The following is a 22,192-nucleotide window of genomic DNA, read 5'->3' on the forward strand; positions in this document are numbered from 1 at the left end:
CTCGGCGGGGGAACACGGCATTATCCCCCGCGGAACGCGTCCGCCGCGCCACGTCACGCCCGGCAGCTTCTAGGCCGCCGCGACGCCAATCTTGTTGATGCCCTTCAGCGAGCCGAGGCTCAGCGCCAGGCCCTGCGAGCGGCTCCGTATTCTCACGAAGCCCGTGATGGGGCCCTGCTCGCCGTCCTGCTCGATGCTCAGGTTGGCCAGCGCGTCCTCGCCTGCAGTGGTTAGCATGATCAGATCCCAAGCAGGATTGCGGGAAAGGTCCTTACCGAACACGCTCCGGGCGTACAGGTTCGCGCTCAGGAACTGGCAGTCGCCCTTGAGACTGGCCTCGGGCGTCAGGCAGTTCATGTTGGTCGCGGCCATGAGCTGCTCGAGGAAGTCGCGCAGCGTCTTCGCCTTGGAGTTGATGTTGACCTTGTTCTCCCACTCAAACTCGGTCCACATGGTGCGGAACTGCGTCTCCGTGCACGACGCCGGCTGGATGTAGTCCATAATGTCGACGTGCACGTCGTTGAGGATGACCACGTTGGTATCCGTCGAGTGCGCGCCGTCGTAGACAACGTTGCCGAAAATGACGCCCGTGTCCGTCGACGACACCTTGATCGTGCACTGCACGTTGTGGAAGCCGTGCGGGCCCAGGTTCTGCGTCGTTGGCCTCTCGACCACCTTGAGGTCGCCCAGCGTCGCAAACTCGACCGACAGGTTCTGCAGCGTCTCCGACGTCTGGTTGACGAGCAGCACGTCGAGAACAATGTCAAACTGGTGCACCGTGACGTACGTCTCGGCGTATACGGGATCAGAGAAACCGGTGAGCTGGACTACCCTGCTGAGCTTGGACGACAGGTCCTCAGCGGCCGACTCGCCGCCCGTGGCCCGCTCGAGGTCGACATCAATCTCGTCCACGCCGCTGCCCGCGTTCTTCTTCGACAGTTGCCGGATCTGAACCACATCATCGACCTGGATGGCCGTCTTGGCCTTCTCGACGGCCTCCTTTGCCGCGCGCTTCTTCTCTTCCGCCTGCACCATGGCGCGGAAGGCCTTTCGTGTGTCGTCCAGGTACACCGTCTCAATTTGCTTGTGCTGGGTGAACTCGGACAGTGACCGCACACCGGACATGATACGGTCGACAGAGTCCTCGTCAATGGGGGCCTTGACAAACTGAGACTGGCCCACGCGAATGATGGAGATCATGATGAGCATGGCCTCACCCCTGAGGGCGTTGGTGCGGGCGGTATCCTTGGAGATCTGTGCGTGCCTCATGACGAGCTTGGTCAGGGTGGCTGAAAGAACGGTGGCGAGGTAGTAGTCGCCATCGAGAATGAGCTGTCTCAGCGGTGGCTTCTGAGCGGCCTTGACGGCCTCGAGCTTGGCTGCCGCCGACGACTGGCTTGTGAGGGCAGTCTCGGTCGCGTAGGTTCCATCCGCCAACACCTTGCGCGAGCCAGAGGGCGCCGCGGGCTTCGAGTGTCCGTTGACCTGCTCCTCCTCCTTCTTCTCGTCATCATTATCATCCAGCAGTCGTTGTTCCGAGGCAAGGATGGGGATCTCGCCGAGACTCGCGCGTATCCTCTTCCAAGCATCCCGAACGTCACCCTCGTCGAGGGAGTATTCACCAATGATCCACATGATGCCCCGGTAAACCTTTCCAGCGCGAACCTCGCCCAGCGTGGCGACGAGCCTGGCAACGATGGGCTTGCGAAGCTTGGGAAACTTTTCCACGACCTCCTTGACAAAGTTGATAACATCGACTGCAGACGCGTTGTTAAAGTCGGCAACAAAGTCCATCAGCAGCTCGACGACGCTGGCCGCCACCTCGGAGAACTTGATGGCGCACTGGTGGATGGAGTGGATCAGGAGCTGGCGGTATTCCGTGTTCTTCTCATACTCTTGGTCGACCGTCTTCGACAGCTCCTTCTTCAGCAACAAGACAACTTCCTCGACGTTCTTGCTCGACACCATGTCGAGAACCAGGTTGAGCGCTTTCCTCCTGACGTCGATGTCGGGGCTGGACAGCACACGCAGAATTTCCATGACCGAGTCGTCGAGAACGCCGGGACTCTTCCTGCGCAGCTGATCGACGCGATCGAGAACGATGAGCTTCACATTGTTGTCGGCCTCCTTGATACTGAGCTCGATGAACTTGGCGGCGGCGGCCTTGACGGCGACAGGGTTGTTCGTGAGGGCGGTCAGGGACGAGGCGGCCTCGTACACGACAGTAGACGTGTTGGCCTCGAGCAGGTCAAAAATGAGACGCAGATACCGCGGCTTGTTCTGGGAGTTCTGCACAGCATCCTTGCGGATGAACTCGAGCTCCACCAGCTGAAGGAGCTCCTCTGCGTTCGGGATGCCGTCAAAGACCTGGCTGAGGTAGACGAGAGCCCTCTCGTGGTCGATGGAGGACAGTGCGGCAAACGCATTCCTCTTGCATGTGGGGTCGGTCTCGGCTTCGAGGAAGGTGCTGATGAGTTCGGGCGCGTCAGGGATGAGGGAAGAAGAGTGCTGGAAGATGGAGGCAACGGCAAAGACGGCATTCTTGCGAACGTAGGCGTGGCGGTGCTCGAGACATTGCCTTGCGGAGGACAGGAGGGGCTCGATGAGCTCGGGCTCGCGGAGCTTGCAGAGGAATCGCAGGGTGTTGCCGCGAATGTATTCGTTGGGATGTTGAAGATCGTTCCTGATGCCGTTGCTGCAGTCCACCATGGTCAGTACAGTTTCGCTTTGAGGAAATACATCGGCAAACGCACCAGACCAGGATCATCTCCTGCTTGAGCTTGCCAGTGGAGTCCAACTTGGGGCAGATCTCGTAGTAAAAGTAGAGCATCTTCTTCAGGGCCTTGTGCTTCGAGGGCATGACGAATCGGATAATGTGCATCAGGAGCTGGGGCATCGAATCGCCGTTGAGCATAATGGTGAGGATGCGCTTCATCGTCTCGACCTTGCTCTCGTCGGTCCCCTTTTCCAGCTGCGTCTTGAGATCGGCCAGGGTCGGCACGTCGGCCGTGTTGTCCTGGTGGACCAAGCTATAGGCATGATCGAGAAATGAAGCCATGATGTGCGGTGGGTTGCGGGCAGATGCCAGCGCGCAGTGGGTGGCGGGGAGAGGAGGGGGTTGTGTGTTTCTTCGTTGGACGTGTTCAAAGGGGGAGGTTCAGGCGATACCTGGTCCAAGTGGGATGCGGCCAGCTGGGCGGTGGGGAGCCTGGGGGTGGGTGTGTCCAATGCAGTTCGAAATTGTTAGGGGAGCTTTCCGCCGGCCGAGCTACGATGGCTGTGGGCTTCGAATATGACCATCCGTCGCGAATGCGCACTTCCAAGAAGCTCCCTTTCGAGGTTGATGGTGATCGAGGCGGGTTAGAAGCGAATGCGACTTTCACCAGTTGGGCTGTCGGAGCTTCGTGGACATCTGGCCTACCTCCTGGCCTCGCCGAACACCTGTCACTAAGCGAATTGAATGCACGTGATCTGCATTCTGTAGAGTCCCTGGATTCGGAGCGGATTAAAGGGAGTGCCTGGTGCGCGTCCATGGTGGGGTCCTGTTGGCCCCGCCACACCACAGCAACCCACTCTCCAGTTGTGCTGGGTCCAGGCGAGCCTTGTTCACTCGAGAGCTCCCCCACGCCAGCCTTGCAGATTCCATCCTCGACGACCGACAAACAAGGCCATTGCCGAGCGACACAATGGCGGACACGAGCGATACCTTTTACATGAGATACTAGTACGACTGTCTCCGGAGTTTGAAGGTCGTCAAGACTAACAATGCATAGCTCCGGCCACTCTGGACGCTTTGGTCATGAGTTTCTCGGTTCGCCTACATCGATGCTCTTTGGCTGTAGACAAAGCTGACCCGGTGTACGTGCAGAGTTCGACTTTCGCGTAGTCGGCGACGGCCGTAGTGCGATCGCGCGGTACGCCAACAACTCGAACTACCGAAACGACAGCTTGATCCGCAAAGAGAGTACGATAACAGCTTCTACGAAACCTAGGGAGGGGGACTGATATATGGTGTACAGTGTGTGTCAGCTCGCTTGTTATCGAAGAGATCAGGCGCATCATCAAGTCAAGCGAGATCATGAAGTATGTTGTGATGGACTGAGGAGACAAATCGAATCGGCCAAAGCGAGCTGTGGCTGACCCCTCACAGGGAAGACGACTCAAAGTGGCCGCAGAAGAACAAGGACGGGCGCCAGGAGCTCGAGATTCGTCTTGGAAATGATCACATTTCGTTCGAGGTACGGCCCATTGACTCGAAGGCGATTGGCAGTTGGACTGACAGGCTTGTACAGACGGCCAAGATTGGCTCCCTCGTGGATGTGACCGAATCGGCGGACCCCGAAGGCCTGCGTGTCTTCTACTATCTGGTGCAGGACCTCAAGGCGTTGGTATTCAGCCTAATCGCCCTTCACTTCAAGATTAAGCCGATCTAGACGGGGTGCAGTGCGACGGACAAAAGAAGGGCGACGCGGAAACAAAAATGATACCCCAGACGAAGAGCTGGATCCGAGTATTAGGCATCAGGAGCGGTGAGCGGTGAGCAGCCGACCTCCAGGCACTCCAAAGACACCTCTGACGAGATATCTTGCGTGACTCTCTATCAAGACAGGGGGAGACGCAGTATGAATGAACGAAACCTTTACATTTGATGGAAGCACGGGAGCTACAGCACAGTTGATGTCGATGATCGCGACGCCAAGTTGTGAGAGCATTTCATGCGTGCGTCAAGGCGGGCAAACCCTTGGTACCTACCTAGGGCCCTGTTGTGGCAGTGGCTTGATGTTTGCGTTGCTGTGAAACTCTTGTCAGGGCCAGAAACGGCAGGCCTCGTGGTTCCTGGGAGCTGTGGCTCCCCTTCCCCAGTGCGCCGTTGTCACACGGGGTAGGCGTCATATGTTGTGAGACCTCGCCGCGACCAAAGCCCACGAGGCGCGTGTTTTGCACCTGAACATCTCCAGTCGCATTTCCTGAAGCTTTCTTTTCGTCATGTCCCGTCAAGACGCGGTCCCACATACTGCACGCAAGCCAGTCCACCTTGAACGACACCCCGGATCGCCATGGAAGGAAGCACAGCAGCCCAGGACCCTGCGCCAAACCGGCGGCCGCCCGCCAGCAAAGGGACAAGGTGAGGTACCTAAGGTGTGGTGGGTAGTGGGCCGCCAGGCCAGAACGTGCAGAATGGCGACGTGGGGGTCCAATCAGCTTCAGCTTCTCAGGGCAGGCCTTTAGCCCAACCAAGGCCAGAAGGCCGTTCCCCCGTAGTGCCCCGTAGGGGGCGTCATCGGCTTGTCGCCGCCAGTTCAAGTACGTTACCGACCAGGGAAAGCGAGGCACTCACTCCTCTCCCCCCAGGCTGTCCCATCCAGCGTGCCCATGTCCAACTGAGCCCATTCCAATTCGATCGCACCCCATCTGCTGGGCTGAACTCAACTCTGTTCTGTCTTACCCTGCATCTGTCCTACCTTGGCCTCAGATCGCGTTGCGACTCGCCCAATTTACATTACCCGTGTCTTGCCGAATTCACCTCGCAGAGGGCAACATAGACAGACACTTCCAGGCTGGTCATCTCGACGTCTGGTCTCTCTGCCTTCAGCTCTCGCCAGGCCATCGATCGACTGGACGACCCTTGGCCAGATCTTCCTCCATGTCGCCCTCCACCACCTGAACGGTCCATCCTGCTCCAACTGCGCAGCCAATGCAGTTGCGTATCCCCGACCGCCACATCTTGCTTGGCAAGCTGTGATCCTCTCTCTCCCTCTTTTGGCCATTCTGTAAGAGACTGGACAACCACCCATACGACCGACGAGTCCCCATTCTGTAAATCGACATTGAGTCACTCTGCGATTTTCGAGTCTTTGACCATATACACACATACGAGTCCTGCCGATTTATCCCTCGACGACGTGCGCCAACAACACCTGCGATACCACATCCTTCACCGCAACCACAGCGATCCGTTTCGCCGAGGATCGCTTCTCCGACACACAACCCCTCTACCATGCCTACTCCCTCTCCAAACCCTCCACCTGGCCCTCACTCGCCGCGTTCGTACCACACCTGCCCAGAGGACACAGGCACGCGATCATCGTCACGCAGTCCGCACATACCAGCCGAAGCCGGCGAAGGAAGCCTGCACGCCGCAGGGGGGGGCTCTGAGGAAACCCCTGTCGTCCCTGTCATTGAGGTCTCCTCGCAGACGAGCCACATCACAGAGAGCATGATTGAAGACGAACCCACGTCGGCGATATCCTCAAGGGCAACCACCATGTCGCCAGCACCCGAGTCGACAGTCACATCTCGGACGACACCAGGCCCAGGGACCGACTTTGATGTGGTCAAGCAGATGGAGCTTGACGAAGACGAACACCAGACGACCGTAGAGGGCCTGCGACTACACGACGGAGAAAGCGGTGCCAGCGGGACGGGACGATCATCCCATCCTGCATCCAACGTGCAAGACGCGGGCCCTGGCAAGGGAAGCGATTTTGTGCATGTGATGATGGGGGACGAGGAGGAGCTAATGGCGCCCTCCATGGGATCAGATTACCCCAGCTTGAGGGTTCGTGGTATTCTTCTTGACGCACGGCTTGCAGCTGACTGACGATGTAGACAATCCCCACCTCCCCATCGTCCTTTTTGCGACCGGGAAGCAAATTCCACGGCACGCAGCAGTCGGAGAGACAAGTCTATGATGTGCAGGTGGAAATCAAGCACGTCGACCTGAAGGAGTCTTTTCTCTGTGGTTATCTCCGGATCCAAGGTCAGCACGTCTGTCGAGTCCGGGTTGACCACTACTGACGCAAGAATCACAGGCCTCACTGAAGATCATCCGACTCTGACGACATACTTTGAAGGCGAGATCATCGGCACCAAATACAACTTTTTCACAAACCACGATACCTGGGGTGCCACCAACAAAATCGACCTCAACCACTGGGGCAAGTTTGCGGCGTTCCGCCCCTTTCAGAAACAGGCTCGAAAGGGACCGGTGAGCGTCCGTGATGTGGCGCAGTGTGAGAACATTTTCATGCGGTGGAAAGAACATTTCCTGGTCCCCGATCACCGAGTGCGCACCATCAGTGGCGCCAGCTTTGAGGGCTTCTACTATATCTGCTTCAACCAAGTCAAGGGTGAAGTGAGCGGGATATACTTTCACTCCAAGAGTGAGAAGTAAGCATTCGCAGCGCATCGTCTGAGTAACGAGCAAATGCTAACAGAAAACCTAGGTTCCAACAGCTGGAGCTCAAGCATGTCGAAGACAAGGGATGCTTCGGCGCGATGGAGTTCAGGTAGCGGCGGGGCGTACCGGTCTTTATTATCAAGGGCACGGCAGCTTCGGGGCAGACGGCAGATGAGCATGATTTGGATGATATCAGCGGAAACGGAACGAGACAATGATGAGCCGGTCCATTTCGAGGCTGCGGCCGTACGACGGGGTATATTTGCTGTATATCTTTTTTCTTCATGCCTCTTCCTTTTTGAACCCTTTGAAGTACCTCTCTCGGAACGGGTTCAGTTCATCAGCCGTCACGCCCTCATGTTTCGCACGTTTGTGCAATGAGAGCTTTTCCTGGTCGACCTGGCTGTCAGGCATGCGCCGATATGTGATGAGGCGTCGAGACCCTGCGGGTGTCAGTGAGTGGAACTAAACAGGGGTGGAGATGGGGTCACCCAACATACACCGGTTGAACGGCTGCACGCAGACAGACACAATCTCGAGACATGGGTGCGTCGGCACGTTAAGCTCTTGATCCTCGTCGTTGGCCGTGGGCATCCAGAACGTCAGGCGGCCCTCATCCACGAGCATTTGGGTGGCAAACTCGAGAATATCGTCCAGCATGGCCAGGAAGCTGTACGGCTTTTTCGGCGCAATGTAGCTGGGTGAGCTTGTGACGATCAGCAAACGGTTACGCAGAAGAAATCGACAAAGAGAAAAGAAAAGGGCAACTGACTTCCAGTACTTTTCACCCGCGACAATGACGTTGGGCGTCTTCTCCGGGTCCCGACACCCAAGCATCTTGAGGCCCTCCCGCACGCCATAGGGCGGGTCGCACACGATGCCGTCCATCCACCGCCGCCTGACGAGCGGCGTATTCGTCAGGTCTGCCGTGAAGAACTCGCCCACAAGCTGCTCGAGCCCGTACTGCGCAAAGTTGCCCTTGAGGCTCTTCTGCCCGCCCTGGCCCCTGAAGCTCCGCCCGTCAATGTCGCTGCCGAAGGCGAGCGCGCCAAAGTGGGCCGCCGCGACGGGGAAGCTCCCCGTGCCGACAAAGGGGTCGTAGAAGATCTTGCCGGGGGCGGCGAGCGCCATGTTGGCCGTCACGAGGGCGAGCTCCGAGTCCATGGACGTCGTGCTGATGTAGCCGCGCTTCTTGAGGTCGTAGGTGCGGCACAGCTCGCGCGAGCCGCCGCCGAGCCAGCGGCCGAGGAAGAGACGCCGTGGGTTCGGCTCCGGGCGGACGCCGGCGGGACGGAACGGCCAGTCTTCGAAAATGGTGAACGTCTCGTCCGGGGCGCGCATGTCGATGCGGCCCTGAAAGGCGAGGTAGGAGAACGAGTTGATGAGCTGGACGCGCTCGTCCATCGTGCGCGTGTGCTGGAAGGCGTCGACGATGAACTTGAAGGAGCAGGTCGCGTAGGAGGACCAGAGGGGCTCGGTGCGGGCGCGCACGTCGGCGTGGATGTCCTCGTAGAGGCCCGATGGGGCATAGCCCCAGAGCTCGTGGATGGACTGTATGAGGATGGCGCGGCGGATGAGGGCGCGGGCTGCGTCTGCCGAGGGAACGGTGATGATGCAAAAGGGGTGCTGGTGTTAGTCAGTATACACTTTTCTTCGTGATATGTGTAGGCGAGCAGAGGGGGAAAACTGGGCGCACATCATCGGAGTATTCCAAAATTTTGAGATCAATGCCTTCGACAACAGCCAGAGCCTTGAGCTCGGCTAGCCGGAAAGATTCGTGGAACTGGCTGAAGCGGACAAGATAATCCATTTTGAGAGCAAGGTGAGGGGTCTGTTGAGAATCCTGTGTGGATATTTCGCAGTTATGCGCCCGTCCAAAGTCTGGGATCGTCCACACGTGGTCTCGACCCGAAGGTTTCGTAAACAACTCTCGCGAGCCTCGACTATTCAATGATGTGCCGTCTCTGGTGGAATTACTTAAAAGTGAAGAAAAGTCTAGACCGTGAGTGAGTTCGTGAGGAGACCATGACCCTTCTGCTGATTCAGTTCTGTGGCAGACATTTGCGCGACCAATCAGCGGGGGAAAATCTTCGTTGTGGAACCTCCCTCTAACGTACTGCTCGTCTAACTGAACGACCACTTGGGACCAACCAGACGACATTCAGAGAAAGACGGTCACTGACCGCGTCGCAGAAATGCTGTCCTTTGCAGAACCGAGTCTATACCAGTCGCCGCGATGTTCCGTCACGTACGGTACAATGGCCCATCTTGAGCCTAAGCAGCTGCCGATGAAGGGGAAGCCATGGAACTCCATCATGGCCCAAGGCTTCAATCACCAGGTTGGTTTTCCTACATCATAGTTTTCACAAAGTCTGACCCGTCAAGGTCGATCTTGTTGTGCCAGAGGAGTGCTACGAGCTTGTCAAACGAAACTTGGTCGAGCAACGTGATGCTCCCGTCTACCAACGCGTCACCATGACTCTGGGGCAGATCCTTGACGGCGCCTTCTTTCTCGAATACATGAAGAAGGGTAACTATGGGTTTAGAGATCGAAACATGTCACAGGCTTACCAGCAACAGGAAACGTTCTCATGCTGTCCGAGGGACGGACCACGGACGACAACATGTTTTCGTTGCGAGACGGTGAGTGACTACATGCCCTGATCTACTCCAAGCTAACCGTGCAGGCCTCCTCACCATGTATATGGACAAGGAAACCTACGAACGAGCTGGCCTCGTCGGAAAGCCGTACGGCGTCAAGGGCAAGAGGGGCTTGAAACCGAGATGGAGTAAGTCACTGGCGCCAGATCTACGTTCGGACGTGTTGACAAAAAGTCAGTTGTGAGCTACCAATTACGCGATGAGTCGATGTTTCACGGCAAGAAAGGGTTCGATCGCTTGCTATATGCCTGCAGAAATGTCTTGAAGCAGCCAGTTACCTGGCTGTTTGCCAATCTTGGCTCCAGTGCGTCTCGTCCGAAGACTGACCGTCAGCCGCTAATGTTCCACAGCACCCTCGCCCGACCCCATGGAGCAGCTCGCGCCAATCAAGTTCACCTCGCGTCCGGGCCTCGTGAATGGCGCTCATGTTGTGGCGCCGGAACTTAACGTGCCTTCTGAGGTTCTTTCCGAGGGTGATCGGCCTGGTCTCGAGGACTTTGCCAGCGAGACGTACGAGTGGCTTTCTCTGGTGCGCCTCGAGAGCCCTCGTGTTGCTGTAGGTGACGATATCAACTCGTATCTGTCGCGATACCAGGTCCCCAACGACTCGGGAACGGCGACGAGAGCCAGAGTCTGCAAGATTACCTGGAAGGGTCTCCTGGCAGCCGACTGGGTGCGCCAGCTCCTCATCGATGTTCTCGCGACGGTGCCCTCGCGGGCTTGGATCTCCTTCAGTGCCACGTCCTTTTCCAAGGGCATCGTCAATGAGAGCGCCGAAATCTCCTTTCTTCGACCATCCGATGCCGCGGGACACTATCTCATGTGGGAGATCCAAGGTCAAGAGGCTTGAGAGCACTAATCCTGTCGTTGGCGAACGCTCCTCTCATCGGCGAGGCCCTCGCCGAGCACCGCTTCCTCGACCAGTCGCCTCAGCTCCGCCTGGCCCTCTGGCGTATGGAAATCCTCTCGTCCCGCGAGCTCCTCGATGCGGCGCTTGAACTCGGGATCCACCTCTTCTGGCACGTCAGCCGTCTGATCCATGCTGCCCACAGATACGGCGAGTCCCTCCGGGACGGGGGGCATCTCTGCCGTTTCGATGGAGCCGTTCGTCGCAGCCGCCGCCGACGATGATGCCGACCTTTCTGTCTCTACTCCAGCGAGGTATTCCGCCACTTCAGGAAAGTCGGCCTCGACCTCAATCTTTTCTCTCGGTGTCACGCCATCGTCGCCTCGAATGTGAATATCGGCACCAAGCTCCTCGACAAGACACTTGGCGGCATCGACCGTCTCGACGACGAACAACGCAGTCTCGCCGTCCTCGTCCTTCAGGTTGACGTCCACATTGAACTCCTGGATGAGGGCACGCAGGAGGTCGAGGTGGTTGTAGCTTGCCGCGGCGTGGACGAGGGAGTACCCATGCTCATCTTGGCCCGAAGCAAGATTGGGGTTTTCGCGGAGGAGGGGTAGCAGCGACGGGCTGTTGTCGGCAGCGAGCAGGTAGGGGTTCTGCGCCATGTCGGGCTTGTAGTCTAACGCCTTCGAAATTGAGAGAGTTTGGCCTCAATTGATGCGTTGGAAAAGTCGTGAAATGATAGGCTCTTTAGTATCAATCGTGGCGCACTCTCCCAGTCGACGACCTTTCCGATGGCATTGCCTTGGAGGGGAATTTTTCTGCCATGGAGGGGTCCTCAAGCTCGGTGTGACGCATATCCCCGCAAAACACGCTGACATCGCTCTCACCGCCTGCCGCATGCGCTGCTCGGCGGCGGGCTGAGGTCTGTGCTCGTAGGCCTCAACCCCTGGAACTACAGGGCAAGAGACACCAACGGGACTGAGGCCATATCCCCAAGGCTCCCAAGGTTCCCAAGGCTCCCAAGGCAACCAACAGTCTCAGGACGCAGTTTCCGGCGTGACTGGTTTGCTGGGCAAGAGCAGCACCCTCCAGGAGTAAGGAAAATCTCATCGAAACACCCGAAAAGCTTCATTCCAGGATCGTCTTGCAAGGCTTCAGCCATCCGACGACCGTGACTCATTCTCCGCCGTACCTTCTATTCTTGAGCCCCTCATTAGGTATATGAGAACCGTCCTGCACATTCGGCCTGTTTGTCTGGATGATAGAACAGCCAAGCTACTATTTCAACAATTCACGAGAATCACACTCGGCACAACACTTTCACCCCGTCACAGGAGACTATTCATATCGCCTGGGAGTATCTCAACTTACCTCACAGCCATGGCGACCACCGGCGGAGCCCAGAGTGCTCCCACCAGGGCGCCTTATATCCCCCAAGACGTGCAGTCTGTCGCGCACATGCTCAATGGCCTCGACGAGGCACGAAAGAACAAGAGGAAGGGCCAGGCCATGTGCAAGCGGTCCACCTTTGCAGTCAAGGGGTCGTCCATCACCGTCGACTCGTGGAAGATGCAGGAGCAGGATTACAAGAAGCGAGATCTTCCCACATATGCCCGCGGCCTGTTCACCACGAGAAACGCACGAAATGAGCCCGAGATTGCCGTGAGAGGTTACGACAAGTTCTTCAATGTTGGCGAGGTCCACGAGACCAAGTGGGACAACATCCTGCAGAGGACACAGGGCCCTTACGAGCTGACGCTAAAGGAGAATGGCTGCATCATTTTCGTTTCCGGCCTCGAGGACGGCACCCTCCTCGTGTGCAGCAAGCATTCGACTGGAGAGAGAGAGGATGCCGATCTCAGCCACGCCGTCGCTGGAGAACGATCCTTGGAAAAGCAGCTTGCTCGGCTGGGCAAGTCCAAGCAGGATCTGGCTAGGGAATTGAGAGCTCGCAATGCCACCGCCGTGGCTGAGCTGTGTGATGACTCGTTCGAGGAGCACATCTTGGCCTACGGCCCAGAAAAGGCCGGTCTTTACCTTCACGGAATCAACCTGAACCTCCCCGAATTTGCCACGTATCCCAGCACCCACGTTCAGAGCTTTGCCGATGACTGGGGCTTCCAAAAGGTTGGCCTCATCGTCATGGACGATGTCAACCAGGTCAAGGCTTTCCTAGAAGAATCCGCAGATACGGGAGCTCACGACGGACGCGATGTCGAGGGCTTTGTGATTCGCTGTCGAGAGTCTCATGATCCTGGCGTCCAGCCATATCGGGATTGGTTCTTCAAGTTCAAGTTTGAGGAGCCGTACCTCATGTATCGACAGTGGCGCGAATGCACCAAGGCCATGATCTCAGGCAAGCCACCCAAGTTCAGGAAGCATGTCCAGATCACCGAGGAATACCTCCTCTACGCACGCAAACGACTCGCCACCGACAAGAACCTGGGTCAGCTGTACCAGGCGAACCATGGCATCATCGCCCTACGCAACGACTTCCTCGCTTTCAAGAATATGAAGGGCTCTGACGCCGCTAACCTCGAGCTCATCGCTCCTTCCACAGCCGATATCAACACCGAGGTGACGCGAGACGTCATCTTGGTCCCCATCGCGACGATTGGATGTGGCAAGACGACAATCGCTGTTGCGCTGACGCATCTGTTCGGCTGGGGCCACATTCAAAACGATAACATTACCGGTAAGGGACGGCCTCCTCGCTTCACCAAGGCGGTGCTCGATCTCCTCCAGGAGCGCCCCGTTGTCATCGCGGACCGAAACAATGCGCAAAAGCACGAGCGCAAGCAGATCCTCACCGATGTCAAGATTCAACACAAGGACGCGCGCCTTGTCGCTCTGTACTTCAAGCATGATGCGTCCAACATTGATGAAGTGCGCAGGGTCACGCAGGAGCGAGTGTTGGCGCGTGGAGACAACCACCAGACGATCCACGCTGCTAGCGATCAGAACAAATTCCTCGGCGTCATGGAAGGCTTTGTCGATCGATTCGAACCCCTTGTCCCGTTCTCCCGCCCAGATGATGGGTTCGACGCGGTGGTCAACCTCGACCCCACGGCCGAGAGCCGCCAGAACCTTGAGACGGCGGTCAACGAGCTCCACCGCCTCTACCCGAACCTCTTTGAGCTTCCGTCCGCTGAGAGGCTGGATGAGGCCATGAAGGCTGCCTTTGATGATTACCAGCCTGGCCTGAAGCACACGATCCCCGATCGTGGCGCCCGACAAAACAAGCCCGGACAACAGGCACAGCAGCCCAAGAAGGCCAAGAAGAAGCCCCTCGAGTACATGTCTGTCGCTGTCCCCGGGAGCCAGGTCAGGTCTATCCTGGATAAGGCCTTTGACAATGTCGCCATCGAGACGTCCAGATTTTACAAACAGCTCAGCCAGACGCGACGCATCCAGCCAAAGTTTCACGTCACGCTGATGCACCGCGCGTCTTCCAAAGAGCATCCCGAACTGTGGGAACACTACAGCAAGGTTGTAGCTGACGCTGAAGCTGCCAACATCGCCACTGCCGGGGCCACGGGCGCCAGCGCTGCGCCGACCCTGGGCTCCTGCGGCGTTGAGCTAGAGAGGGTGAGTTGCACTCTTCCGCTAGCATCACAACGACAGCTAACATATTTAGGTCGTCTTCAACGATCGTGTCATGGCCATCGTCGTAAGGCTCAACGGCCAGGACCAAGCGTGGCAGTGCGTCAACCCCATCGCCCACATCACCGTCGGCACGCGGGAGGACAGCATCAAACCCAAGGAGAGCAACGAATTGCTCGCGCGCTGGCTCAACGAGGGCGTGGGAGAGGCAACGGGCATTCGAGAGGTGGTCTTTGATAACAAGGAGACTCTTGAGGGGGCCGTTCAGGGTGTTATGTCGAGGTAGCGTTTGTCATGAAAAGGAGCAGCATGAGAGAGATGAGTTCGAGTTGTGGAGGAAAAATCAAAGAAGCGAACGACGAGCAAGAAACCGAGGAGCACGTTCAGAAAATCCCCTCTTGCAGATCAGATGGGCCTGTATTGGGCCTTCCAGTTGATGGAAAGTAGAAGTCTTCGTCAGGGTGACTCAATGGAAATACCGAGCCACCACCATGAAACTTCCATGACTACTAACATCTTGTGCCAGTAAAAGACCATCAAGTTGTCTCCTTCCAAGAAACACGACGATTTAATTGTTCCCAGCAGCAATGTGCAGGGGGACTACACCGAGGCTTACCGAGCCAAGTCAACGCTATTGGCCAATCTTGGGGTTGGGCACAGACCACATGAAATTTGTCCACCTTCGACGAGAGCTTCGCCTTTGCGCGAGACCTGACCCTTTTGAAGCTCTTTTTCCCCGAAGCAGAGCAACCTCATCCACAACACTTGAGCAGCGCTACACTTCTGGTGGTGCCGTCTCTCAAGCCTCCAGACATGTCTTCCAGAATACCACGCCACGCGAGCAGGGCCCTGCGCCAGGTTGCCCGTGCGTCACGAGCACCCATCACGGCCTCCCGAACCTTCTCGACGTCGTCTTCACAATACGCCACTGCGGCCGTGGCTTCGTCAATCAGCATTCCCACATCATATGTGTCCCCGACGAAACCTCCCTCGGCTCGCCCCTCGGAGACACGCAAGTCTCAGCTCATCCGAACCTACACCTCTCTCCTCCGCACGGCGCCCCTCGTCCTCTTCCTCCAGCACAACAACCTGACGGCTCAGGAGTGGGCAAGCATCCGCCGCGAGCTGCGAGCCGCGCTTGCCGCAGTCCCAGCGCCGGCCGGGCAGACGGTCGATATCGTGCCCGACGTGACGCTCAACGTGCTGCGCACACGCATGTTCTCCGTCGCCCTTAAGATTGTCTCCTTCTTCGACGCCAAGGCCGCCTCGACAAAGACGCCCCTCGTCCACGACCTGTCCGAGGCAGCCTACAACAGCATCAAGGAGATTGAGGTTCCCGAGAGCTCAGCGTTCGCCGAGGTTGCGCCGCTCCTCGTCGGCCCGACCGCCGCCCTTGTCTTCCCCGCCGTGTCGCCGGCGCACCTTGCCGCGGCGCTCAAGGTCCTCGCACCGGGACCGGCCGGCAGCGCCACAGCGCCACCGGCACGCAAGAAGAACCCCGGCTACTACGAGCCGCTGTGCCAGAACGGCCTCGCGAAGCTGCTGCTCGTCGGCGGCCGCGTCGAGGGCAGCGTCTTTGACGTTGACGGCGTGCGGTGGGTTGGCGGTATCCAGGGTGGCATGGAAGGTCTGCGCGCGCAGCTCATTGGCATGCTGCAGTCTGCTGGTCTGGGCCTGACGAGCGCGCTCGAGGCTGGCGGCAAGAGTGTGTGGCTGGCGCTGGAGGGCCGCAAGGTGCAGCTCGAGGAGGAGCAGGGCGACAAGAAGGGGGAGAGCAGCTGATCAGTGGCGGCTGCACAATGTATTACTGTACTATAGAAGGCTTGCGGGAGCTGTACGAACAAATGTACAATGCTCGTAGGGGCATTTGATAGATGGATATGCCAGATCACTGTACCTTACGCCGTTCTGTTCCTGCACTGACTGCGAGGTGCACTATCATGACCAGTACTAGTCTCAGTCCAACCCGAAGGTATCCATCTCGGAGTCACCAATCAACCTTTATCGAATGGAGAGCTCGGCATCATCTCGTACTTGTGGTTCAACGTGACTCCAAATAGTGCCTTTCCACTGATGGATGCGTGGGACCCACTTCCCCAGGTACCATGCACGCCTGAACAGGCACTGGCGTTCGCGGCCTGCGCCCCTGTGACAACAGCGACAGCACGCGGCCCGACATCCGGACCCTGAACCACCAGCATCCAGCATCGCAACGCTGACGTATCACTTTGATCAGCCACTCTGCAACCACCAAGCTTCAGGCAATAGACAGCTCCAAGCTCTCTTCCAGACAAGACGCACAACCGAATTGCTAGGCATACTTGCTATCATCACCGCGGAATGCCGTCAACGCCGTGATCTGCTTCGACACAACATCACGAGAGCTCCCACGATGGACTTCGCACCCTACCAGTCCTCCCCGCCCGAACGCGAGCGCGCCCTGTCGCCTCAACCGACCTCCCCCCGCGCATCGGCGGATTTCCGTCGCCCATTCTCTCCTCCTTCTGCTGCCCCCGGTGGTTTTCAATACCAATACCAGCAAGACCAGTACAGCCAGCCGTCGCCGCCGCCGCTCCAGCACCCACAGCCGCAGCGCAGCTGGCAACCCAGCCTGCCAGGCGCATACCCGGTGGCAGATGCGCATCGCGAGGGCGTGAGCGAATTCGATACAAGTCTGGGTATAAGGCTCGACTACGAGGCCAGTGCGGCATACCTTGCGCTGCCGCCGCTGGGCGCCATCCTGCTGCTGATCGGGGAGCGGAATAGCGACTATGTGAGGTATGTGGCAGTCTCGGGAGGTGCTCAGGTGAAGGCTTCCCTTGCTAACGACCACAGGTTTCACGCGTGGCAGGCAAGTCTCTTGTTCACGGCGATACTAGTCATTCACCTCATCTTCTCCTTCTCGAGATTTCTAAGCTGGCTCTTCTTCCTGGGCGATCTCTTCGCCATGGTATGGCTCGCCATGCGAGCGTATCAGGACGCCGACACGCTGGACCGGTTTGAGTTGCCCATCATTGGCCGCATAGCGAGCAACATTCTGGACGACGAGTAGGGTTGGACGCCAGCAGCGAGGGCCGGGCTGGACTGGGTGTGATGGTGTCGTGTTAATGGGGCGTGTATGGCATTCTTTCTGGCGCTAAGCATCCTTATACCTCGTCGCAGGCGTGTTGTACTGGCGTGTACTGTATTAATTGCGTAGTGTACATCGTCATCAGCGGATCCTGGGCTCTCGTCTCGTCCCTGGACTTCTTGCATTCATGTCCGTTATCAGCTCCATCTCATCGCCTCTCCGGATGTACCGTGTCATTTACAGTGCAATTCTACCGACGCACAGTCTTGGATCATCTTTCCTCCACAAGGCTTCAAAGGGGAAGCCCGTGCACGGGCCAGGGCAGGCCTGCCAGATGATTACGCGACGTTGCTTGCCTTGCGCTTGCAGCTCAAGGCTCGATACAGCTCCGAAGCTTTCCACGACCACTCGCTGCTTCAATCACCAACAAACCACAACACCACCACATCTCCCTCCGCCATCCCCATCACGCCTGCCGTTGACGCCAGCACGCCCTCTCGACCTGCTTCGTCTCGCGCATCTTGAACCAGCCTTGCCTAATCTGGATCACACGCCCCAACCCGCCACATCACCATCATGTCGTCCCTCGAAGACCTCGGCGACGTCAACAGGCGGGATCAGGACGACAAGAAGAAGGACGACGGCAACAAGGATAAGGACCGCCAGGCCACTGTCGCTGATGCCAATGACGATGCCGACATGGAGGATGCCGAGCACGAGGAGGACGTTCTCGACGACGAGATTCTGGGCCTCAGCACCCAGGACATCCAGACCCGCAAACGCCTGTTGGAGAACGACTCTAGGATTATGCGCAGTGAGGTGCAGCACTTGACGCACGAGAAGGCGACCATGGGCGAGAAGATTAAGGAGAACAACGACAAGATTGCCAACAACAGGTAGGAACCTCTAGTGCAGTGTCTGTTTTGCCGCCGCCGTCCCTTGCTGATCAACGGCTCCCAGGCAATTACCGTATCTCGTCGGCAACGTTGTCGAGCTCCTGGATCTCGACCCCACAGCAGAGTCCTCCGAAGAGGGCGCCAACATTGACCTCGACGCCACGCGCGTCGGCAAGTCCGCCGTAATCAAGACGTCCACACGACAGACCATCTTCCTGCCGCTGATCGGCCTTGTCGATCCCGCAACCCTGAAGCCTGGCGACCTTATTGGTGTCAACAAGGACTCGTACCTCATTCTCGACACACTCCCTGCCGAGTACGACAGCCGTGTCAAGGCCATGGAGGTTGACGAGAAGCCGACGGAGAAGTACACCGATGTTGGTGGTCTGGACAAGCAGATTGAGGAGCTCGTCGAGGCCATTGTGTGGCCGATGAAGGAGGCTGACCGTTTCAAGAAGATTGGCATCAAGGCCCCCAAGGGTACGTCATGACGAAGAGAGGAGACACACGAAACTTTAACTGACAGACATAGGTGCTCTGATGTACGGACCTCCCGGAACCGGCAAGACGCTGCTCGCGCGAGCTTGCGCCGCTCAGACGGACGCCACGTTCCTCAAGCTAGCCGGCCCCCAGCTGGTGCAGATGTTCATTGGTGACGGTGCGAAGCTGGTGCGCGACTGCTTTGCTCTGGCCAAGGAGAAGGCGCCTGCGATTATCTTCATCGACGAGTTGGACGCCGTCGGCACGAAGCGATTCGACAGCGAGAAGAGTGGTGATCGTGAGGTGCAGCGAACCATGTTGGAGCTCCTCAACCAGCTGGACGGTTTCGCGTCGGACGACCGCATCAAGGTGCTCGCAGCGACGAACCGTGTGGACGTGCTCGACCCCGCGCTGCTACGTTCTGGCCGTCTCGATCGCAAGATTGAATTCCCGCTGCCAAACGAGGAGGCCCGCGCTCAGATTCTCAAGATCCACTCACGCAAGATGAGGGTGGACCCTGCCGTCAACTGGGACGAGCTGGCGCGCAGCACTGACGAGTTTGGTGGTGCCATGCTCAAGGCGGTGTGCGTTGAGGCGGGTATGATTGCGCTGCGAGGTGGCAAAGAAAAGATTGGCCACGAGCACTACGTCGATGCCATTGCGGAGGTTCAAGCGAAGAAGAAGGATGTACGTACTGTACTCACAGTGGCCACGCTGGGATCTATGCTAACCTTGGACAGACTGTCAACTTTTACGCTTAGAGAAAGGAACGAGGATTACGAGCATCGCGATCCTACGTTGCGCGAGGAGGACGAGGACTACCATGCACCTGGCCCTGTCAAGCGCGGCGCACGGTTTCTGGGCCCGGGAAGAGGATGGATCATAGAGGTTCCTGCTGCCATAGACCTTTGTACGATTACCACGGGCAGACGCGCTGCTCGTTCTGGCGGGCGGGGGAAGAATCGAGGAGCACGGTGCTCAGAAGCGTTGTTGAAATTACCAGTGCATCACTATCCACATGACCGTTTGGGGAAAAGAGCTCGCCAGCAGCACACGATGGCCTTGTGGCAGGATGTCCCGTGGCAGAAGGTCTGCTTAGATGGCCGTTTTGCTTCTTCCAGAACCCAGAGTGTGAGCACGGCCCGGGATGCAACCTTGTTGCGTAGGCCCAACCACGGGCGATGGGCCTGCTCATTGAACGGCTGGGCGCCTACCAAAACATCTCGCATCGTGGCCCTCCCCTGGCTTCGCATCTTCACTCGACAGCCAGAAAGTCTAGCCTAACCCTTTCGTAGACGATCGTTACTGCTGTCGGAGAATGTGGCGCACCGACACCGCACCGCTCGTGGTCGCACCAAGCTCTCGGCGTAAATGTGATGTTACATCGCTGGTGTGTGCGTGGCGAGTATTTATTTCCTTTGGGCAGAACGGGCACATGGGGCTCACCATGTGTTGTCAGGTGGCGGTTCGTAGGCATGGCAAGGTCGAGACCATGACGTTGATATCGCCCGTCCGGGACGTACTGCCGTACCGCCTGAGTCGGGTTTCTGGAGCAGTACGGTTCGATCGTCACGGAATACAGTGGAAGTCGCGTGGAGCTGGCTGTGAATAACTATGCAGAATGGCCCTCTATTGCACGGCGGCAAATCGGGTAAACACTCTATTTCATTGACTCGACTTGCTTGATTCTATTGTTAGGAAAATTCCCGACAACCGAAGCTGAAATGACGGGCAGATGATTCTCACAGACAAATTGAAATTTCACCAATGCTGATGATCTTCCCCATGGTCGTCCTCCTCAGCCACAGCCCATCAACAGGAGAGCAGCGCCACAATCACACTGCGTCCACTGACGACGGTCAAGAGGCCGACGATCTCATGGCCCATGGATGCCAAGGCGGTTGGGGTGTGGCTACCCGGCAAATATGATGCAGGGGGGGCATAATCCCAAAGCAGGTTCTCTTTCGGACTGTCAACCTCTGGTTTGGGGTATGTTGCAGTCATGACGGTTTGGAGGCAGCCAGGGGTACCTGAAAGTGCGGCTCTCTGAGAGTGCAGACGCAGGGACACTAGATGTTCATTCTATCATTGACTCTTGTCATCCCTCAGAAATTGAAAAAAATCGGAAGAGATTCTCCCTCTTGGCGTACAATCGCAAATATGTCCTGAAGCAGCTGCTGGGCAGCCATCAGCGTGAACAGACACCCGTCACCTCGCAGTAGGCTATTCCTGACGTGACAGCTGCTCGGATTCGTCTGTCTCACTGCCACATGTTTCCCACGATATGGCTCAACGCCGGGCCTTTCGAGGGTGCGATTCCTCGATTTGGATGCCGATCTTCACCGGGAAAGTGGTTCTTTAGATGTACGGTCCGCCGCCACCTCTGGACGGCGGTGTGGCTAATGATAACGGTGACAGCACAGCGTTGTATCAAGCATATCCACCTTCGTCACCCAATTTTACCTGTTTTATGCTGTGCGACTTTCCTCAAGCATCATCGAGGCCACCACCAAGAAACACTGCCGGAGAACTTTCAGCTCGAGGTGTCCGTCTGCCACTCCGTATTCAGGAACGATCATCAGCAGCTCGATGGTTCTGGCCAATGCGACCCTGCGGCAGGGGTGCCTGCACTGGTTGGCTTCCCCGGGTTCAGGGGAATGAGACGCTTGTGCTTTTCATCCTACCGTTTTCCTTCAACCAGGAACGGCGCCCCCTTGCCCCTCTCTCCTATCGGGAATACCGCGTGCTAAGACGCCCTAAGAGATGGGGGCAGACGTAATGCCGAGCGGCTCAATGTTGCCATCTCAAGTTTGATGGATTGGCCAATGGAATCTCTGCTTGGATAGTATGCTTCCTCTTCCTGCAGCCCCCTTTTCTTCACTATTGTGCTCGTCACCAACTCCGTTTGACCGGTATTCCTAGGGTCGTAGCAAGTTGCGGGCCAAGGACGCGATATTAATTTGACTTCAGAAAAGCCACAAGTGGCAAAGAGGCCGCCAAGTGCCCGTACCATGTAACCCGAACCATCGTAAGCCTCGTAAGAGAGGCAGTCTTTGCCGTGTCATGACTCTCGGCGGACCAGGCAAGGCAGGCATGTTGCTGAGTGTTTTCAGGGGTTGAGGAGATCGTCGGACTACGTCGTCATGTCCTTGGGCAGAGGGTATAACTGGGTCTCTTAAGAGTTCGGTCTATCGCGATGTTACCCTGGGCCCTGTTGAGATGTTGCGACTGGTGTTGAGAAAACTGCTTAGGACTACTCACTGGCTAGGCATGCGAGCTAAATGGTCTCCTCCGTCATCAAGACGACAGGATGAGGAGGCAGCTCTGATTGTGTATAAATGGAGGCCATATCCTCCGATTCTTAATACAGTTTCTTCTCATCATCAGCTCATCCTCAAACGCCCTTCAACATCAAACTACTTGACACTTCAACCACCATAAAACCTACC

General features: G+C 57.4%; 10 protein-coding genes across 10 annotated transcripts; 7 read left to right on the forward strand and 3 right to left on the reverse strand.

The window, feature by feature from the left end:
- Window positions 1-69: 69 nt before the first annotated feature.
- Window positions 70-3,058, reverse strand: VDAG_07828 (coatomer subunit beta; the record flags this gene model as incomplete). The annotated part of the gene is made up of 3 exons (XM_009652594.1): window positions 70-221; window positions 276-2,695; window positions 2,754-3,058. The coding sequence occupies 3 exons, from the start codon at window positions 3,056-3,058 to the stop codon at window positions 70-72; spliced, it is 2,877 nt and encodes a 958-aa protein (XP_009650889.1).
- A 566-nt stretch (window positions 3,059-3,624) lies between these two features.
- VDAG_07829 (Mago nashi protein) lies at window positions 3,625-4,655 on the forward strand. Its single transcript, XM_009652595.1, has 6 exons — window positions 3,625-3,724; window positions 3,774-3,811; window positions 3,869-3,964; window positions 4,020-4,083; window positions 4,151-4,238; window positions 4,293-4,655. The coding sequence occupies exons 1-6, from the start codon at window positions 3,687-3,689 to the stop codon at window positions 4,431-4,433; spliced, it is 465 nt and encodes a 154-aa protein (XP_009650890.1). The 5' UTR covers window positions 3,625-3,686; the 3' UTR covers window positions 4,434-4,655.
- Window positions 4,656-5,998: 1,343 nt separating this feature from the next.
- VDAG_07830 (uncharacterized protein) lies at window positions 5,999-7,923 on the forward strand (the record flags this gene model as incomplete). The annotated part of the gene is made up of 4 exons (XM_009652596.1): window positions 5,999-6,559; window positions 6,610-6,760; window positions 6,813-7,170; window positions 7,227-7,923. The coding sequence occupies 4 exons, from the start codon at window positions 5,999-6,001 to the stop codon at window positions 7,291-7,293; spliced, it is 1,137 nt and encodes a 378-aa protein (XP_009650891.1). The 3' UTR covers window positions 7,294-7,923.
- On the reverse strand, window positions 7,463-8,990 carry VDAG_07831 (tRNA guanosine-2'-O-methyltransferase TRM11; the record flags this gene model as incomplete). Its single annotated transcript, XM_009652597.1, has 3 exons — window positions 7,463-7,623; window positions 7,681-8,806; window positions 8,877-8,990. The coding sequence occupies 3 exons, from the start codon at window positions 8,988-8,990 to the stop codon at window positions 7,463-7,465; spliced, it is 1,401 nt and encodes a 466-aa protein (XP_009650892.1).
- A 505-nt stretch (window positions 8,991-9,495) lies between these two features.
- Window positions 9,496-10,691, forward strand: VDAG_07832 (uncharacterized protein; the record flags this gene model as incomplete). Its single annotated transcript, XM_009652598.1, has 5 exons — window positions 9,496-9,519; window positions 9,566-9,710; window positions 9,868-9,969; window positions 10,020-10,145; window positions 10,192-10,691. 5 exons carry the CDS (start codon window positions 9,496-9,498, stop codon window positions 10,689-10,691), a joined length of 897 nt encoding a protein of 298 aa, XP_009650893.1.
- A 5-nt stretch (window positions 10,692-10,696) lies between these two features.
- On the reverse strand, window positions 10,697-11,356 carry VDAG_07833 (ankyrin repeat-containing protein; the record flags this gene model as incomplete). The annotated part of the gene is made up of 1 exon (XM_009652599.1): window positions 10,697-11,356. One exon carries the CDS (start codon window positions 11,354-11,356, stop codon window positions 10,697-10,699), a length of 660 nt encoding a protein of 219 aa, XP_009650894.1.
- A 718-nt stretch (window positions 11,357-12,074) lies between these two features.
- VDAG_07834 (tRNA ligase) lies at window positions 12,075-14,583 on the forward strand (the record flags this gene model as incomplete). The annotated part of the gene is made up of 2 exons (XM_009652600.1): window positions 12,075-14,282; window positions 14,332-14,583. The coding sequence occupies 2 exons, from the start codon at window positions 12,075-12,077 to the stop codon at window positions 14,581-14,583; spliced, it is 2,460 nt and encodes an 819-aa protein (XP_009650895.1).
- Window positions 14,584-15,110: 527 nt separating this feature from the next.
- VDAG_07835 (uncharacterized protein) lies at window positions 15,111-16,079 on the forward strand (the record flags this gene model as incomplete). Its single annotated transcript, XM_009652601.1, has 1 exon — window positions 15,111-16,079. The coding sequence occupies one exon, from the start codon at window positions 15,111-15,113 to the stop codon at window positions 16,077-16,079; it is 969 nt and encodes a 322-aa protein (XP_009650896.1).
- A 610-nt stretch (window positions 16,080-16,689) lies between these two features.
- On the forward strand, window positions 16,690-17,349 carry VDAG_07836 (uncharacterized protein; the record flags this gene model as incomplete). Its single annotated transcript, XM_009652602.1, has 1 exon — window positions 16,690-17,349. One exon carries the CDS (start codon window positions 16,690-16,692, stop codon window positions 17,347-17,349), a length of 660 nt encoding a protein of 219 aa, XP_009650897.1.
- Window positions 17,350-17,943: 594 nt separating this feature from the next.
- VDAG_07837 (26S protease regulatory subunit 6A) lies at window positions 17,944-19,504 on the forward strand (the record flags this gene model as incomplete). Its single annotated transcript, XM_009652603.1, has 4 exons — window positions 17,944-18,263; window positions 18,328-18,743; window positions 18,796-19,430; window positions 19,484-19,504. The coding sequence occupies 4 exons, from the start codon at window positions 17,944-17,946 to the stop codon at window positions 19,502-19,504; spliced, it is 1,392 nt and encodes a 463-aa protein (XP_009650898.1).
- Between the last annotated feature and the right edge of the window lie 2,688 nt (window positions 19,505-22,192).

This window comes from Verticillium dahliae, genomic scaffold, assembly GCF_000150675.1.
Source record: "Verticillium dahliae VdLs.17 supercont1.18 genomic scaffold, whole genome shotgun sequence".
Taxonomy (NCBI): domain Eukaryota; kingdom Fungi; phylum Ascomycota; class Sordariomycetes; order Glomerellales; family Plectosphaerellaceae; genus Verticillium; species Verticillium dahliae.